This window comes from Anomaloglossus baeobatrachus, chromosome 1 (assembly GCF_048569485.1).
Source record: "Anomaloglossus baeobatrachus isolate aAnoBae1 chromosome 1, aAnoBae1.hap1, whole genome shotgun sequence".
Taxonomy (NCBI): Eukaryota; Metazoa; Chordata; class Amphibia; order Anura; family Aromobatidae; genus Anomaloglossus; species Anomaloglossus baeobatrachus.
This window is the reverse complement of record NC_134353.1, coordinates 379,913,146-379,933,077: the sequence shown is the minus strand read 5'-3', so window position 1 is coordinate 379,933,077 and position 19,932 is coordinate 379,913,146. Positions and strand designations below refer to the sequence as shown.

General features: G+C 51.8%; 1 protein-coding gene across 1 annotated transcript in view; it reads left to right on the top strand.

Annotated features, from left to right (window-relative positions):
* KDM4B (lysine demethylase 4B) overlaps positions 1-19,932 on the top strand; it is a 122,688-nt gene that overhangs the window by 47,711 nt on the left and 55,045 nt on the right. The window contains exons 7-15 of the mRNA XM_075352512.1: positions 1,117-1,220; positions 1,338-1,475; positions 1,564-1,754; positions 5,409-5,557; positions 13,227-13,555; positions 13,641-13,755; positions 15,029-15,207; positions 15,311-15,497; positions 17,250-17,326. Coding sequence (XP_075208627.1) covers positions 1,117-1,220; positions 1,338-1,475; positions 1,564-1,754; positions 5,409-5,557; positions 13,227-13,555; positions 13,641-13,755; positions 15,029-15,207; positions 15,311-15,497; positions 17,250-17,326 — 1,469 coding nt within the window. The remainder of the gene's footprint in view (positions 1-1,116; positions 1,221-1,337; positions 1,476-1,563; positions 1,755-5,408; positions 5,558-13,226; positions 13,556-13,640; positions 13,756-15,028; positions 15,208-15,310; positions 15,498-17,249; positions 17,327-19,932) is intronic.

Genomic DNA, 19,932 nt, shown 5'->3' with positions numbered 1-19,932 from the left:
ACCTATGCTCCCAGATACAGGGACAGTTAGGCAGGTATTAGCAATATGCACCCAGAACTGCTCATGGCTGTGGTTGCACATTAGACCTGACGGGCTCTCCTTAAAGTAGTGATGGGTGAGCAGGTCTCTAGCATTGGAGTTTGAAAATGCTTGAGTTTCCCATTGACTTCTATTATACTCTGTACTCGAGTTGCGTCAGAGCAACCCCGATGTTCGATTGAGTAACTCGCGCATCACTAATTAAAGGCTCTTTGTTTCGTTGCAAATTTGTATTTTATGTGGTCTGTGGCCATAAATCATCTTGAGATTTTTCCCAGATAAAGACATAAGCTGTACAAAATCTGCCATCATTCACTGAGTTCACTGGCGGGTCCTCAGGTGACTCATTCTGCGGCCAGCAATAGACAGTGCATCACAAAGCCTATAGAAGGCAAAAGGTGCAATATATTGAATGAGACCCAAATACAAAAATTATTTTTATCCCACCATGCATATTTAGGTAGACAACCCCTTAGGCTACTTTCACACATCCGGTTTTTGCTCTGCGGCACAAGACGGCGCTCTGCAGAAAAACCGCAACAGATTTTTTTTTTTTTTGCCGCCGGTTGCGTTTTTTTTTTTTGCATAGACTTAAATTAGTGCCGTATTGTGCCGCATGGGCTTGCGTTTGGTCCGGTTTTTGCCGCATGCGGCAGATTTAGCCGATGCCGCAGCCGGATGGAACGTTGCCTGCAACGTTTTTTGCTCCGGCAAAAAAAACCGCATCGCGCCGCATCCGGCCAATGCGGCGCATTTTCAGTGCATGCCTATGGACGCCGGATGCGGCGCGATGCGGAAAAAACGCATCCGGCCGCCGCATGCGGTTTCTTCCACTGCGCATGCTCAGTAGCGTGCCGCAACCGGAAAAACCCAGACCGGCTGCATGTAAAAACTTTTGCAAAGGATGCGGTGTTTTCGCCGCATCCGTTGCATAGCTTGCACAGCCGGATTGAGCCGCACTGCTCAAACCGGATGTGTGAAAGTAGCCTTAGTTTCTCAGTAGGTGTGAGAACAGATACAGCTATAAAACGTCCATATAGATAAACGTGTACCTCATTGATATTTGTGTATTCACAGGATTTTTCCCAGGCAGTTCTCAAGGATGCCTTGCTTTTCTCAGGCATAAAATGACTCTAATTTCGCCATCCATTTTAAAGAAATATGGGATTCCATTTGATAGGGTAAGTTATGTGAAAGAAGTGGTCGTAAAGCATTTTTCTGTTTGGAGTAATGCTAACTTTCTACTTTTTCATTGTTTGTTTCTTTTTTTTTTTTTTTTTTTTGTTTTTTTCCTATAGATCACGCAGGAAGCAGGGGAGTTTATGATAACTTTTCCATATGGATACCATGCAGGATTTAACCATGGATTTAATTGTGCAGAGTCCACTAATTTTGCAACATTACGATGGATCGATTATGGAAAAATGGCCACACAGGTTTGCCTGTCATTCTATTAGGGGTTACTGCTGTTGGGTGTTTGGTAATCCTCCCACTAGGTCTCAGCATTCAATCTCTTCTTTATAGTGCACCTGTCGGAAAGACATGGTGAAGATCTCCATGGATGTCTTTGTGAAGTTCCTTCAGCCTGACCGCTATGATGTGTGGAAGAAAGGCAAGGATATCACTATTCTTGACCACTTGAAACCAACCGAAGTTAGCAGTCCTGAGCTGGAGGCTTGGTTGGTGAGAAAGGCTCAAGGGAAAGTAGGCCGCAGGTATTTTCACCTTTCTTAAATTAGAACAGTCACCTTTTGGCCACCACCAACGGTCACCACCTAGTACATCTGCCATACATACATCTAGCTGCTGTATAGTGAGGGAGCAGCAGTAACTGCACATGTACAGCTTTCTCCATTCAATTGTTTGAGGGTTCAGAAAACTAAGGTCTGGCCAAACATTTTCAGAGCCTCTATACTAATGGAGTGAGATACGAATGCACAGTTATTAGGGGAGAATTAAGAGTAGCCAGTGCCCCAGGCAGTCAAGATGTGGGTTCCCCCCAGCCCGATGAATCATCTGAAGTGATCCCCTTGATAGATCATGTGATTAACGCACAGCTGCTCCTCTACAGGCACAAACTGAAAAAGACAGCGGCACACTATACGCACTGCACAAATATTTTTTTCTTATGTACAGCTCTATAAATGACAGTGCTCTACATAATAGAGCAGGGACGAAATATTAATTGTCCCGACTGGCCAAATGAGAAACCGTGACTATTTGGATGGGAGAGAGGTGGATGAGGGTTCGGGAGGGTGGAGAGGTGGGTGGCGGTTCGGAAAGGGTGGGGGAGGGGGGAGAGGTGGGGGGAGGGGTGGGGGAGGGTTTGGAGTGGGGGGAGGGGTGGGGGAGGGTTTGGAGTGGGGGGAGGGGTGGGGGAGGTTTGGAGTGGGGGGAGGGGTGGGGGAGGGTTTGGAGTGGGGAGGGTTTGGAGTGGGGGGGAGGGGTGGGGGAGGGTTTGGAGTGGGGGGAGGGGTGGGGGAGGGTTTGGGGTGGGGGGAGGGGTGGGGGAGGGTTTGGGGTGGGGAGGGTTTGGAGTGGGGGAGGGGTGGGGGAGGGTTTGGGGTGGGGGGAGGGTTTGGAGTGGGGGGAGGGGTGGGGGAGGGTTTGGGGTGGGGGAGGGGTTTGGAGTGGGGGGAGGGGTGGGGGAGGGTTTGGAGTGGGGGAGGGTTTGGAGTGGGGGGAGGGGTGGGGGAGGGTTTGGAGTGGAGTGGGGGGAGGGGTGGGGGAGGGTTTGGAGTGGAGTGGGGGGAGGGGAGGGGGGAGGGTTTGGAGTGGAGTGGGGGGAGGGGTGGGGGAGGGTTTGGAGTGGAGTGGGGGGAGGGGTGGGGGAGGGTTTGGGGGGGGGGGAGAGGTGGGTGAGGGTAGAGAGGTGGGGGGAGGGTTTGGAGTGGGCGGAGGGGGTGGGGGAGGGTTTGGGAGGTGGGAGGTGGGAGGGGTGGGGTGGGTGAGGGTTTGGGAGTGGGGGGGGAGAGGTGGGTGAGGGTTTGGGAGTGGGGGGGGAGAGGTGGGTGAGGGTTTGGAGTGGGGGGGGGAGAGAGGTGGGTGAGGGTTTGGGAGTGGGGGGGGGGAGAGAGGTGGGTGAGGGTTTGGGAGTGGGGGGGGGAGAGAGGTGGGTGAGGGTTTTGGGAGTGGGGGGGGGGAGAGAGGTGGGTGAGGGTTTGGGAGTGGGGGGGGGAGAGAGGTGGGTGAGGGTTTGGGAAGGGGGGGGGGGGAGAGGTGGGTGAGGGTTTGGGAAGGGGGGGGGGAGAGGTGGGTGAGGGTTTGGGAGTGGGGGGGGGAGAGAGGTGGGTGAGGGTTTGGGAAGGGGGGGGGGGGAGAGGTGGGTGAGGGTTTGGGAAGGGGGGGGGGGGAGAGGTGGGTGAGGGTTTGGGAAGGGGGGGGGGAGAGGTGGGTGAGGGTTTGGGAAGGGGGGGGAGAGGTGGGTGAGGGTTTGGGAAGGGGGGGGGAGAGGTGGGTGAGGGTTTGGGAGGGGGGGGGGAGAGGTGGGTGAGGGTTTGGGAGGGGGGGGGGAGAGGTGGGTGAGGGTTTGGGAGGGGGGGGGAGAGTGGGTGAGGGTTTGGGAGGGGGGGAGAGGTGGGTGAGGGTTTGGGAGGGGGGGGAGAGGTGGGTGAGGGTTGGAGGGGGAGAGGTGGGTGAGGGTTGGAGGGGGGGGGGAGAGGTGGGTGAGGGTTTGGGAGGGGGGGGGGGAGAGGTGGGTGAGGGTTTGGGAGGGGGGGGGAGAGGTGGGTGAGGGTTTGGGAGGGGGGGGGGAGAGGTGGGTGAGGGTTGGGTGGGGGGGGGGTGTGGTGGGTGGGGGTTGGGAGGGGGGGGGTGAGGTGGGTGAGGGTTTGGGAGGGGGGGGGGGGTGGTGGGTGAGGGTTTGGGAGGGGGGGGGGGGAGTGGTGGGTGTGGGTTTGGGAGGGGGGGGGGGGTGGGGGGGTGAGGGTGTGGGTGGGGGGGGGGTGGGGTGAGGGTGGGGGTGGGTGGTGGGGTGGTGGGTGGTGTTGGGAGTGGGGGGGGTGTGGGTGGGTGGGGGGGGGTGTGGGGGGTGGGGTGGGGTGGGGGGGGGGTTGGGGGTGGGGGGTGGGAGGTGGGGGGGGTGGTGGGGGTGGGTGAGGGTGGGGTGGGGGGGGGGGGAGAGGTGGGGGAGGGGGGTGGGTGTGGGTTTGGGGGGGGGGGGGAGGTGGGGGGGAGGTGGTGTGGGGTGTGGGGGGGGGGGGGGAGGTGGGGGGGGGGGTGGGGGGAGGGTTTGGGAGGGAGGGGGGGAGAGGTGGGGGTGGGGAGGGGTGGGTTGGGGGGGTGGGGGAGAGGTGTGGGGGGGGGTGGGTGAGGGGTGGGTGGGGGGGGGGGGGGGGGGTGGGTGGGGGTGTGGGAGGGGTGGGGGGAGGTGTGGGGAGGGGTGGGAGGGGGGGGGGAGAGGTGGGTGAGGGTTTGGGAGGGGGGGGGGGGGTGGGTGGGGTTGGGGGGGGGGGGGGTGTGGTGGGTGTGGGTTTGGGAGGGGGGGGGTGGGGGTGGGGGGTGTGGGGGGGTGGTGGGGGGGGGTGGGGGAGGGTGGGGGGGAGAGGTGGGGAGGGTGTGGTGGGGGAGGGGTGGGGGGGGGGAGAGGTGGGGGAGGGGTGGTGGGTGGGGGTTGGGAGGGGGGGGGAGAGGTGGGGGGGGGGAGAGGTGGGTGAGGGTTTGGGGGGGGGGGGGGGGGGGTGGGTGAGGGTTTGGGAGGGGGGGGGGAGGTGGGGTGGAGAGGTGGGTGAGGTTTGGGTGGGAGGGGGTGTGGTGGGGGTGGGAGAGGTGGGGGTGGGTTTGGGAGGGGGGGTGGGTGGGGTGGGGGGGTGGGTGGGGTTGGGGGGGGGGGAGAGGTGGGGGAGGGGGGTGGGTGCGGGTTTGGGAGGGGGGGTGTGGTGGGTGAGGGTTTGGGGGGGGGGGAGGTGGGTGAGGGTTTGGGGGGGGGGTGGTGGGTGAGGGTTTGGGGGGGGGGGGAGAGGTGGGTGAGGGTTTGGCAGGGGGGGGGGTTATGATTATGAGACTGGGGCAGTGGAATTAAAGCACCTCTCCAGCGGTGCAATAAAAACAAAACTCTGGAGTGGTGCTTTATTTGATGGTGTGCTGTTCACATCACCTGACTGCTGCATTCAATCACAGGCCGCAGTGCTCATGTGACAGATTGACCGTGATGCAGAAAAAATCAGAGTGGCCTGTGTTGGATTCTTGGGGGAATATGAGAGCATTATTTACAGGCAACATTGTTTTTAGGACGGACAACCCCTTTAATTAGAAAGAAACTGCTTAATCACTACTAATTTTCACTTCATCTTAAAATACGAGTAACAAGAAGAAAATCTGATTTTAGTCTAGAAAGTGTCTGCATTTTTACGTGTTACCCATTTTCCCAGGACATACAGAAAACGCAGCCAGCCCCGGAGGCAAAAGGTGCAAGATCAGAAAGTCCTGAAAGAAGTATTTGGTTCTGACGTTCTTTTAGATGATAAAATGGCTGACGGGAATAAGTGCGAGGATGACGGCAGTAAAATGTGTTGTGATGGTTTGTATTTAGAGCTTGTTATTCTTTCTGTCTAAGCATGTTGTGTCGGATTGCTGGAGTGTCCACTCACACGTGTTTTAGGGCTACATCTTGATACACACTAATGCCAATTGTAATGGCTTTGTGGTCATAAAGATGAAACGGCGAGTTCTTTACTAAATAAGCGATTATACAGGGAAGCAGTGAATAGACTGCAACAAACACTAGTCGAGTCATTAGCTGTCACTTTTGAGCAATAATAACTACCTTTATTTTCTAAATTCTGACCCAGACAGCCACAGTGGGTAGAAATGCTCCTCTTGGGGCTCTACACAGTAATAACGTCCTCTTTTGGCCATACACTGTAACACTGGTCTCCTATGGGCCCCCCACACACACCAATCATACTGTACAATAATAATGTCCCTCATGTCACCACTAGCGAGTATCTCACATCGTTCTATGTACCTCCATTTTAACCCTCACACCAGTACTAAGCACCCTACGGTTTCCCATGCATTCGCAGTATTTTCTGTAATATGGCTCTTGCACTCAGTATGTACAGGATTTAAACCTTGAGTGTCCAACTGTATACAGAGTCATGGCTGAAAAAGTTGGCCCCCTGAAATTGTTCCAGAAAAGTATTGCAATTACATATTTCTTTGTCGCTCCATTGGGAGACCCAGACAATTGGGTGTATAGCTTCTGCCTCCGGAGGCCACACAAAGTATTACACTTTAAAAAGTGTAACCCCTCCCCTCTGCCTATACACCCTCCCGTGGATCACGGGCTCCTCAGTTTTATGCTTTGTGTGGAAGGAGGCACACATCCACTCATGCATTCTCAACTTAGTTATGTCGGTTAGAAGAAAAGAGGGCCCCCACGGGGCCCCCGGCATGTTTCCCTTCTCACCCCACTATGTCGGCGGTGTTGTTAAGGTTGACGTACCCATTGCGGGTACAGAGGCTGGAGCCACATGCCGTCTCCTTCACCATCCCTTAAGCGGCTCTGGGAGAAGTGGGATCCTAAGCGGTCATCCATTTACTGGGACCGTGCTCCATCCGCAGCCCCTGTGGGAACCTGCCAGACCGGAGCCTCTTCAACCTCAGGGACCGGGCCCTGCAACTCAAAGGTACTCTGTATCCCCATTGGGGACTGTGCAGGGAGCGCACCTTCTTCCCGGAAGCCGCGGCGGCTGCTGAATTCAGGAGGCCGGTGGACTTCCGCGCCGACCGTGCCTGCTTGTCGGGCGCGGTCTCAAATTTAGTCCCCGGCTTCATCGCGGCCTAGTCGCAAAAATCCCGCCCCCGGGCCTGCCTGTCAGGGGTAAGGGCGGGATTACCGACCTGACGTCGGATGTGAGGGCTGGAGCATCCTGCATGTTTCCTCCCCCCTCACTGATCACTGTGGGGACCCCAGATTCCCGCACTTTTGCTGGCGCCGCCCACGGCTCCACTCCACTCCTGAGAGCTCCGGCAGCCATTTTTTGGCATTCTGCCTGTGGAGGATTCTCAGTGAACGGCTCTGCAGCTCCGGGGGATCCAAGGCAGGGAATCTGGAGGACACACTCTGCTCGTTAGCGGTCGGAAAGCCACACCAGTCACCCGGTGCTGGTCCCCCTAGGGTGCCGGATCAGATACGTATATATCTATATCTATCTGTTCGGTGGGATGTATACCCCGTTCCCATATACCCTCAGTGATCACTCTCCTAGGAGACAACAGCATGTCGTCCACAAGGAGCAAAGCTGCTAAGGCACAGGGTTTTTTTGCGGCCTGTACCTCTTGTGGGGCTATGTTACCTGCGGGTTCCACCTACCCTCACTGTGAGCAATGCTCGACCCCTGTTTCGCTTGCTCAGCCGGAGCCTCGGACACTGGTGGGCCCCTCGGCTCATGTAGACCCCCCTGCTCCCCCTGACCAGGCTGCAGGGACAGAGTTCGCCTCTTTTGCTGAGAAACTCTGAGTCACTTTCTCAATCCATTGCACAGTCTATGGACAAATGGTCTTCTAAGCTGCTAGAGGCTTTGCAGTCCAGACCGGACCCTTCACAGGCCCCGGCCCCTGTTAGCTCGTCGCCTCCAGGCCCCTCTCGGTCCGCGCCACAGCGCGCTCATAGGTTGGCCCCTCGGTCTCAGGCGGAGGACTCCTGCCCGGACCGCAGCCCCCGACCGGTTAAGCGGTCTCGCTGGGACTCTTCCCCGACTTCCTCTCGCTGCTCGGGATCCCAGCTTGAGGACGCTCTGGAGGACGAGGCGGATGTCGCAGCTCAGGGCTCTGACCCTGACGTCGCCCTTAACCTTGATGCACCTGAGGGGGACGCCTTAGTAAATGATCTTATCTCGTCCATCAACCAGGTGTTAGATCTCTCTCCCCCGCCTCCTCCTGTAGAGGAGTCGGCGTCTCAGCAGGAGAAACACCAGTTTCGGTTCCCCAAACGTACGCGTAATACGTTTTTTGATCACTCTAACTTCAGGGACGCTGTCCAGAAGGCCAGAGCGGTCCCGGACAAGCGCTTTACTAAGCGCCTCACTGACACACGTTACCCCTTCCCATCTGAAGTCGTTAAGGGTTGGGCTCACTGTCCCAAGGTGGATCCTCCAGTCTCAAGATTGGCGGCTAGATCCGTGGTGTCGGTTGCAGATGGCTCATCGCTAAAAGATGCCACTGACAGACAGATTGAGCTCCTGGTGAAGTCCATCTATGAGGCCACGGGCGCGTCTTTTGCCCCGGCCTTTGCAGCCGTATGGGCACTCCAAGCTATCTCGGCTTGTCTGACTGAGATTAATGCTGTCACACGTAATTCTGCTCCGCAAGTTGCGTCTTTGACCTCTCAGGCGTCAGCTTTTTCATCCTACGCCATGAACGCCGTCCTGGACTCTGCTAGCCGTACAGCTGTAGCATCCGCTAACTCTGTGGCAGTCCGCAGGGCCATGTGGCTGCGCGAATGGAAGGCAGATTCGGCTTCCAAGAGGTTCTTAACCGGTTTGCCGTTTTCTGGCGACCGTTTGTTTGGCGAACGATTGGATGAGATTATTAAGGAATCCAAAGGAAAGGATTCCTCCTTACCCCAGGCCAAACATTTTATATTTGCAATACAGACCTCAACAGAGAAAGGTTCAATCGAGATTTCGGTCCTTTCGTCCCTCCGCCAAGTCCCAATCCTCCTTGTCCAACAGGCCGGAGAAAGGCCAGAGGAACTCCTATGCGTGGCGATCCAAGTCTCGCCCACAAAAGGCCGCAGGAGGCACTGCCTCCAAGACGGCCTCCTCATGACTCTCGGCCTCCCCTGACCGCATCCTCGGTCGGTGGCAGGCTCTCCCGCTTTGGAGACGCCTGGTGGCCACATGTTCAAGACCGATGGGTGAGAGACATTCTGTCTCATGGTTACAGGATAGAGTTCAGCTCTCGTCCTGCGGCTCGCTTCTTCAGAACCTCTCCGCTCCCCGCTCAGGCCGACGCACTTTTTCAGGCAGTAGCCGCTCTAAAGATTGAAGGAGTTGTTATCCCCGTTCCCCTTCAGGAACGTGGTCGCGGATTTTACTCCAACTTGTTTGTGGTGCCAAAAAAGGACGGGTCATTCCGTCCTGTTCTGGACCTCAAGCTGCTCAACAGACATGTGAGAACCAGACGGTTCCGGATGGAATCTCTCCGCTCGGTCATCGCCTCAATGTCACAAGGAGACTTCCTAGCATCGATCGACATCAAGGATGCTTATCTCCATGTACCGATCGCACACGAGCATCAACGTTTCCTGCGTTTCGCCAGCGGGGACGAACACCTCCAGTTCGTGGCATTGCCTTTCGGCTTGGCGACAGCACCACGGGTTTTCACCAAAGTCATGGCATCCGTTGTGGCAGTCCTGCATTCTCAGGGCCACTCGGTGATTCCCTACTTGGACGATCTCCTAGTCAGGGCCCCGTCTCGGGTGGCGTGTCAACAAAGTCTATCTGTCGCGCTGGCGACTCTCCAGCGGTTCGGGTGGATCATCAACTTCCCGAAATCCAAGTTGACACCGACCCAATCACTGACGTACCTTGGGATGGAGTTTCATACCCAGCAAGCGTTAGTCAAGCTTCCGAGAGACAAACAGCTTTCTCTGCAGGCAGGGGTGCAATCCCTTCTTCGGAGTCAGTCACACCCCTTAAGGCGCCTCATGCACTTCCTGGGGAAGATGGTGGCAGCTATAGAGGCAGTCCCGTTCGCGCAATTCCATCTTCGGCCACTCCAATGGGACATTCTCCGCAAATGGGACAGGAGTTCGGCTTCCCTCGACAGGAACGTCTCTTTCCCTTGCAACCAAGACGTCACTTCAGTGGTGGCTCCTTCCCAACTCTCTGTCGCAGGGAAAATCCTTCCTACCCCCAACCTGGGCTGTAGTCACCACGGACGCGAGCCTGTCAGGGTGGGGAGCGGTTTTTCTCCACCACAGGGCTCAGGGAACCTGGACTCCGATAGTCATCCCTTCAGATCAATGTTCTGGAAATAAGGGCAGTGTATCTAGCCCTATTGGCTTTTCATCGGTGGCTGGAGGGCAGGCAGATCCGTATCCAGTCGGACAACGCCACTGCCGTCGCATACATCAACCACCAAGGCGGCACTCGCGGTCGTCAAGCCTTCCAGGAAGTCCGACGGATTCTGCAGTGGGTGGAAGCCACAGCTTCCACCATCTCCGCAGTTCACATCCCGGGCGTAGAGAACTGGGAAGCAGATTTTCTCAGTCGTCAAGGCATGGACGAGGGGGAATGGTCTCTGCACCCAGACGTGTTTCGAGAGATCTGTCGCCGCTGGGGAACGCCGGACGTCGATCTCATGGCGTCACGGCACAACAACAAAGTCCCGGCATTCATGGCACGGTCTCAGGATCACAAAGCTCTGGCGGCGGACGCGTTAGTTCAGGATTGGTCGCAGTTTCGACTGCCTTATGTGTTTCCTCCTCTGGCGATGCTGCCCAGAGTGTTGCGCAAGATCCGGTCCGACTGTCGTCGCGCCATTCTCGTCGCTCCAGACTGGCCGAGGCGGTCGTGGTACCCGGATCTGTGGCATCTCACGGTGGGTCAACCGTGGACGCTTCCAGACCGCCCAGACTTGCTGTCACAAGGCCCGTTTTTCCATCTGAATTCTGTGGCCCTCAACCTGACTGTGTGGCCATTGAGTCCTGGCTCCTAGCGTCTTCAGGGTTATCTCAGGATGTCATTGCCACCATGAGACAGGCCAGGAAGCCTACGTCCGCCAAGATCTATTATAGGTCTTAGCAAATCTTCCTATCCTGGTGCGCTAATAACGGTTTTACCCCATGGCCGTTTGCCTTACCCACTTTTCTTTCATTCCTTCAATCCGGAATGGACAAGGGTTTGTCACTTGGCTCTCTCAAGGGCCAAGTATCGGCGCTCTCCGTGTTTTTTCAAAAGCGCCTAGCCAGGCTTCCGCAGGTCCGCACGTTCCTGCAGGGAGTTTGCCACATAGTCCCACCCTTCAAGCGTCCGCTGGAACCCTGGGATCTTAACAGGGTGCTAACGGCTCTTCAGAAACCACCTTTCGAGCCGCTGCGGGATGTCTCTTTATCACGTCTTTCGCAGAAGGTGGCCTTCCTAGTGACAGTCACATCACTTCGGAGAGTGTCTGAGCTAGCAGCACTGTCATGCAAAGCCCCCTTTCTGGTGTTTCACCAGGATAAGGTGGTTCTGCGTCCGGTCCCGGAATTTCTCCCTAAGGTGGTATCCCCTTTTCATCTCAATCAGGATATCTCCTTGCCTTCCTTTTGCCCTAATCCAATTCACCAGTGTGAAAAGAATTTGCACTCTTTGGATCTAGTGAGAGCACTCCGGCTCTACGTGTCTCGCACGGCGCCCCTGCGTCGTTCAGATGCGCTCTTTGTCCTTGTCGCTGGCCAGCGTAAGGGCTCGCAGGCTTCCAAGTCAACCTTGGCTCGGTGGATCAAGGAACCGATTCTCGAAGCCTACCGTTCTTCTGGGCTTCCGCTTCCTTCAGGGCTGAAAGCCCATTCTACCAGAGCCGTGGGTGCGTCCTGGGCATTGCGGCACCGGGCTACGGCTCAGCAGGTGTGTCAGGCAGCTACGTGGTCTAGTCTGCACACTTTCACGAAACACTATCAAGTGCATACCTATGCTTCGGCAGACGCCAGTCTAGGTAGGCGAGTCCTTCAGGCGGCGGTTGCCCACCTGTAAGAGGGGGCCGTTTTTTCGGCTCTTTTCATTGAGGTATTCTTTTACCCACCCAGGGACTGCTCTTGGACGTCCCAATTGTCTGGGTCTCCCAATGGAGTGACAAAGAAGGGAATTTTGTTTACTTACCGTAAATTCCTTTTCTTCTAGCTCCTATTGGGAGACCCAGCACCCGCCCCTGTACCCTTCGGGCTGGTTGTTTTTTTGTGTACACATGTTGTTCATGTTGAATTGTTCTTTTGGTTCATGGTTTGCAGTTCTCCGAACATCCTTCGGATTGCATTTACCCTAGACCAATTTATAAGTTTTCTCCTTCCTGCTTTTGCACCAAAACGGAGGAGCCCGTGATCCACAGGAGGGTGTATAGGCAGAGGGGAGGGGTTACACTTTTTAAAGTGTAATACTTTGTGTGGCCTCCGGAGGCAGAAGCTATACACCCCATTGTCTGGGTCTCCCAATAGGAGCTAGAAGAAAAGGAATTTACGGTAAGTAAACAAAATTCCCTTCTTTACACATGTGTTGATTTCCTTTGTGTATTGGAACAACACAAAAAAACAGAGAACAAAGCCAAATTAGACATCATTTCACTCAAATTCCCAAATACAGGCCATATAAAATTGTGGCACCCTTGCAAAACGTGTTTTGGACGCAATTGCCGATGGATCCATTGATTATAATGGAGCAGACTGAGTCAGCGAGTGCTCTGTCTTGCACCATTTTCGGACGTATACGCTTTCTGCAGGCGAACACCTGAACATAGTCTACTACAGGGTTCCCCAACTCCAGTCCTCGAGGGCCGTCAACAGTGCATGTTTTCACGATTTCCTTAGCATTGCATGGGTGTTGGAATCATCAACTGTTGCAGGTGATAACTTAATCACATGTGCAATACTAAGGAAATCCTGAAAACATGCACTGTTGGCGGCCCTTGAGGACTGGAATTGGGGACCCATGGTCTACTACATCTGAGTGTCCAATTGCAGAAAGCGTATACTCCCAAAAATGGGGCAAGACAGAGCACACGCTGACTCCGTCTGCTCCATTATAGTCAATGGCTCCGTTGGTGCATGCGTCCGAAATACGTTTTGCGGGGGTGTGGTCGGACGGAAGCTCCGACGGGACCACTGAACGCAGGTAAAAAATAAATGTGAAAGAGGCCTTACTCCGGGCAGGGACGAAGATGCACCCAAAAATGTGACATTTGGAAATGGTTTGTCACAAATCCATCTAAAACACCTGGATGAGCAAAGTTGTAAAGGAAAAAATTTAAAAAAGACAACTTAAAAAGTGGCGCAAATCTTATGGAGGTTAGGGCTCATGTACCAAAAGGAACAGCATTGATGAATTGGGGCCTCGATGGTCCAAAATTCTAAGGCCCATAGAAGGGTAATAGGATTAGACCACTACTTACCAGCATAGGCATGACACCCAGGTATGGAAAGAGATGAGTGGTCAATACTACATGTAAGCATGAGAAGTTACAAAACTGTTACTTCATTTTTGCAGACATTTTGGAGAATCCTTTGGCAACATTTCCTTGTTTTTTGAAACCCAAGAGAGTAAGATGTAGCAAGAAGCAGCGGGCACGAGTTGAAGGCCATTTATTTAACTTTTCCAGTTTAAACAACTCCGATTCTTTAGATCCATCTTCAGAAGGTGACTTGAAGCCTATGCGGGTAATGCCCAAACTCTATGTTGTCCCCAAGTCAAAGAAGATCGTTTTTGACAAAACTCGAATGTCCTGCCAAGAAGCGTTTGAGAACTTTGCCACAGAATTTGACACTGAAGAAGCTGATCAATCTAGTGGAATTTGCAAAAAAGTGGACGTGCCTAAGGTGTGTTACCTTACATTTGCTTATGGTTACTTGCATGTTTTCTTTCCCTACATTAATGGAATGGTGTGCATTAATATCTTTTCAGCATCAGGCACTTTTCCCAGAGATGAAAATTAAGAAAAGCAGGCGCCATCCACTTGGTAGACCCCCAACCCGCTCTCCTTTGTCTGTGGTCAAGCAGGATGTCTCCAGTGATGATGGTAAAAATCTGTCTCGATCAGCAAGTTACTTTTTCGGTTTTGCGCCTGTTCCTTTGGGTAGGATTTACATATATCTGGTTTGTAAATAAATCCAAAGCACGAAAAGTCTGAGAGCAAAGCTACAAGACCTTTTCCTGAAATCTAAGAATTTCTTTAAATCCGCTGATTCCTGTCACCCAAATCATGAGCAGTTTGGATCAGAGACAGGCTCCAATGTTAGATATCAAGATTGTACTCTGAAATCCTGCTGCTTGTTAGAGAATACATATTTTGAACAGGAAGCCAGAAGCGTGTTGACTGAGGGCCGTTTCACACAGCCGGCTTTTCGCTGGATTGGCGGATCCGGCGCACTCCAGTACAGTAAGATACAGTACAATGGCAGCGCGACAAGCTCTGGTCACATGACAGCAGTTTTGTTCTTTTATTTTTTTTTTTCCCCCTTTTTGATTTGGGTTAATTTTTGTTTTTTGATAGATCTCACTTTTGTGGATGCAACAATACCAAAAGTGTGTTTTTCTTTTTGGTCATCCTTTATTTTTAATGAGCGGAAAAATAGTTGATTTGAATGTTTGTTTTTTTTCATATTTAAAACTTTTTTTTTTTACTATATTATTTATTAGTTGTCTTGGGGAAATTGAACCTACTATCTTTCTGATAGCTTTTGCTATATACATCACTATCACAATACTGCTGACCCCCAGCTGTAATAGCAACCGTATGGCAGAGACTGACAGTGGCATTTAACAGGTTAACACATGCAGGCAGAACTATGGGGTGTGCTCACCTATATACCCACTCCTGACTTGTGCCGTACATGTGCAGTGGATGCCGGTAAAGGGTTGATTGGATGGGCCCCTCTTCAATATCCATAACTTCTCCTTTGTATAGGAGTCTGACCCCGAGCACCCCCACAATCCACTGTTATCAGCGCCTATAGCGGAAAGAGTGCAGAATCGGAATAGCACTGCTGCGCTGCTTTAGTGGCCGCTCACGGGTAGTGCAGCGGTGTTACTATTGAAGTAAGCAGGCTCATAACAGCTAATTGATTGGGGTGCCAGCTTGGACCCCTATGTATCTGATACTAATCATATAGCTTTAGGATATATCATCAATATCAAAGTAGTGTATATAAGTGACATTTTTTCTATGCTTAACTTCCTTTACAGGAAACACTTACAATTTTCTGCGAACTCTGTCGTGCTGTATAGATCTCCATATCAGATAACAGTCTACAAGACTCATCACTTTCCTGACCTCCTCTTATGATTTTCAGATGCCATCCCGTTCTCTGGCGAAGATGACACTGGCGATTCTGCCTCCCTACCTAACCTCCTGTCACACTTGTGGAAGAACAAGCCACCCAACTTTTCGGCAGAGCGAAAATTCAACGCTAGAGCCGCCCTGTTAGAGCCATACTGTGCAGTGTGTTCCCTCTTCTATCCTCGCAAGCAGGTATTGAGTCATTCTTGTCTAGCCTGTGCTGACCGCTCTCATGTTTCTTCCTATGTCTAACCCTACGTTGTGTGATTTCATCTTTCTAATTCCAATTTCACAGGATATTTCCCAGCTGACTGAGTCAGTCAGTCCTAAACGGGGGCAGAAGACGAAGCCCATTACACCAGAAATGTGTTTCACACCCAGTGAAAGTAATATGGATCCTTTACCAGTGAGCACATACATTGGAGAAGATGGCACAAGTCCCCTGCTGTCCTGTATAAAATGCTGCGTGCAAGTACATGCCAGTGAGTTTTAGCCATTCATGTTTTTGTCAGGCAGTTGCCTATTTAAACTTATTGATCGTCATTTTACGATGGGCTGCTAAGTCTTTGGCTTTACCCAGAAAGGAACGAGAGAGGATGATGAAACGTTACATTTATTCCACATACTCTCCACTGATGTCAGCACACTTCTTACATCGGTTTTCCAAGTTCTGTAAGCCTAGCAAAAGGATGATTTCGGTTGTGCCTCAAACCAGGCATCCGTAGCAGCCATGGCATCAGAAATTGTGTGAAAATTGGTACCCTTGAGGTGTTTCTTCAGGTTTGGAAACAGATGATAGTCGGAGGAAGCTAGATCTGGTGAATAAGATGGGTGGTCAACCAGCTGGAAGCCCAGTTCTGCCAGTTTTGCCGTGGTCGCTTGTGCAATGTGAGTGGAGGCGTTGTCTTGCAGGAACAAGATTCCTTTGGACAGCTTGCTGTGCCTTTTGGCCTTCAGAGCTGCCTTCAATTGGTCCAAAAATTGCATTGATGGTGGAACTCTTTTGAAGGTAGTCCACTAGCAGAGCACCCTCCTTATCTCGGAACACAGTCGCCATCACCATAGTGGCTGATTTTGCACTCTGAACTTCTTTGCACTGTGCCTCCACTCTTTTGACTGCTCCTTGTTTTCAGGGTCAGAAATAAATCCAGGTCTCATCCATAGTGACCAGTGGATCCAGGTAGGTCTTATCAGTCTGGAAACGCTGAGAAATGGACCAGGACGTTTTCACTCGCATGCTTCTCTGATCTGTTGTCAAACATCTGGGGACCCACTTTGCAGATAGCTTCCTTATGTCCAAATGTTCATGGATAATGACAAAAACACGTTCACGGGGAATCCCGATGATGTCTATTGCTTTAGCTGAAGTTCGTCGGTTCTCCAGTATGAGGTCCTGCACAGCATCGACTATCTCTGGAACAAAAATACTCTCGGTCGTCCAGGACGTTCCTCATCGTTAACTAACTGTGGAATATGAAGGGCATTGATCCCCCAATGTCTAAGACATATCATGAATATCCTTCGCGGACTTTCCTTGCAGAAACAAGAATTTTATCACTCCTCTGCTCTCCGTTGCTGTGAATATCACATTAGACTCCACCATTTTGTTTTCCCGCGTGCGTAGAACACTGTTGCCATAAGCAACAAACGCAACATTTTGAAAACCTATATTAGACACACAAGGCTTTTGTGATGTAACATTTGTTACCATAGAACCAAAAATAAGATCACAACGCCAAAGACTTATCAGCAGCCTTCGTAATTTTTATTAAAACCATAGTACACAAGATATATTATAAGTTTCTTATATTCGAATCAGACAAATTTGCTTTTTTCTCCTTTTGGATTGATCTTTTACTCTCAAGTCAGGGGTTCAATCTCTATTTACTGAAGGTTTTCTCATTATTGTGACAATTGGTGCTGTTAAAATTCTATGGAGGGGAGAGGCTAGGTGCAGACACCAACGTTCTGCTGCATGTTGTCCTGAAGCGACCGTTAAAGTTCTCATAGAACTTTATAAGCACCAACTGTCATCTATCTCCGTATGGGAAAATCTGTATTCATTGAAGAACCCTCTTACCTGTGAATTAAGACTGATCAGTTCAATAGAGCGCAAAGAAGCAGATTTTTCTGATAAGAAATTATGTAATATATTTTACTATTGGTTTAATTAAAATCAAATAATTGTTTATTTTAGACAACCTACTATACTGATGTATATTATTTTTTCCAAGGCTGTTATGGAATTCGTCCAGAATTAGTGAAGGAGAATTGGATCTGCTCACGTTGCTTAGCTTGTGCTTGGAATGCGGTAAGTACCTAACCTTGTTATATACAATCTGTCAGCAGGTGTTTGCTTTTTAATGTGCACAATGTGAGGACAGAGACCCTGATTCCTGAATTGTCGCTTGTTAGGCCTTGCGCTGTAGTTTGATTACAAGAAGTGTTTTATCAGCAGAAGTTTATCACTGCAGGATTAGGTCTCATGTGCATGCCAGACTAGCTAAATTGTGTAACCCTGCCCATACCACTAATTGACATATTGCTTACACTGTACACAGCTGCCAGTCTGGCATGTGGAAGGGGGTTATACACAGCCCAGAAGACTTGACTCTGCAACATCTACAACAGATAAAACAGGGATTATATCAAAACTGCACCAACCAGTCCAGTAAGAGAGAAATTCCAGAAATCAGGGTCTCTGTGAAACATGACACAAGGTGGTAGTTGTGGATGGGGTCTTCGTTTTCGCATGTTTGGGTTGTGAGAGTGTTGCGATTGCTTGTGATGAGAGATCTCCACCTTCCAGTCAGTTGCACTTAGAGCGGTACTGTCCCGTTTCTGCCGTTCAATGAGGAAACCAAGTCTACTAATACAAGCAGTGCCTTTGTTGTATACGGCGAGACTGGTGAGCAGGAGGGGACGTTGCACGTTCTCAATCACATTCCTTACAATGCACCGGCTCCTTCCTCAGAGCTACGGTGACAGAAGCCACAGGCGAATGAGGAGAGAGCTGGGTAACCTGCATCTTTCTGGATATAGAGCCACATGGATCCATGGGTATCCCTAATGCGCCTATACCCCACCACTTCAGCTGATACCCCTAATAATGTCCACAGCCGGGCACAACCTTTTGATGATAAAGGCCCCCCTTTTTGTTGTCCAACACTTGTCCCAGACCTGTAAGCCTTTCTTACAGCGCTCCTCACACGCCAGTCACCAACTCTCAACTGAACTGCTCGCCTCAACTGTCCCTCTGTAACTTACCTAGACAACATCTCAAGCCTGGTATCCCACACCACTGCTCACTGCAACTGACCTCAACTGTCCTTCTGTAACCATTACCTAGACAACATCTAAAGCCTGGTATCCCACACCACTGCTCACTGCAACTGACCTCAACTGTCCCTCTGTAACTTACCTAGACAACATCTCAAGCCTGGTATCCCACACCACTGCTCACTGCAACTGACCTCAACTGTCCCTCTGTAACCATTACCTAGACAACATCACAAGCCTAGTATCCCACACCACTGCTCACTGCAACTGACCTCAACTGTCCTTCTGTAAACATTACCTAGACAACATCTAAAGCCTGGTATCCCACACCACTGCTCACTGAAACGGACCTCAACTGTCCCGCTGTAACAATTACCTAGACAAGATCTCAAGCCTGGTATCACACACCACTGTTCACATGACCTTTCACTTTCTGTACACACAACACTCTGCATTATAACGTCCTACATCACCTATATAAACATTATAGCTTACCAACTTTACTATCCATTACACATTTACTATACTTAAAGGGTTATTCCCATCTCTAAGATACTATCTCAATATGTAGTAGGTGTAATAAGAATATTAGCAAATCCCTCCAATTAGAAATGTTGTATATTTCTCCTGATCTAGCCATTTTCTTCATCGTTCCTATGGGAGACCCAGACCATGGGTGTATAGCTTCTGCCTCCGGAGGACACACAAAGTACTACACTAAAAAGTGTAGCCCCTCCCTCCGAGCATATACACCCCCTGGATAACCAAATATAGCCAGTTCAATGCTTTGTGTTCAGGAGGCACACATCCACACATGCATTCTCATCTGATTTTTAATTTTTGGAAAGAGTTTGAAGAAAAGCGGGTCCAAGCCTGGACTCCCGGCATGTCCATTCTCACCCCACTGTGTCGGTGGTGTTGTTAAGGTTGAATTCGGGGCTGGAGCCTTACATGCCACGCTCCTTCACCATCCCTCGGGCTCTGGCTTGAAGTGGGAGCCAGCACGGTTCTCCCTGCCTTGCAGGAGACCGGTCTCCATCCGCAGCCCTTTCAGGATCCTGCCGGACGGAGCACTCACCCCTCAGGGACCTGGCCCTGCGTCTCACAAGCTAAGTATCTGAGACGTTATTATCGGGGGTCCCTTGTACTTTATTGTTGGGGAGAGTGTGCTGTGTATCTATTGTGACATTTCCGGCCGGTTCTCTGGTTTTCACCTGAGAACCGCGCCGATGGTGCCTGCTCGCCGGCCGCATCGTTAAATTTAGGCCCCGGCTTCGCCTGAGGCCTAGTTTCGTTTTCACTGCCCCTGCATGCCAATCATGCAGAGGGACAGTGCGGCTCCGCCCAGCGGCCATTCGACACAGGGGAGGGACACTCCTCTCTGAGGCAATATTCCCTCCACTGTATATCTTCTTGGCCCTCCGGATCCCGCTCTTAGAGTAGGCCCCGCCCCCTCTCCTCGCTCCGGCGCCATTTTATCAGCGTTCTTATGCATGTCTGCATAAACCACATTGTGACAGCGATCGGCACTGGCCATCTCTCTGGGGGTCCGGGCTGTGGGATCTGGAGGGCACAGATGTCCCAATGTCAAACGGTCTGGCAAGACACAACCCCCGGTTGTGGACCTGCTTATATACT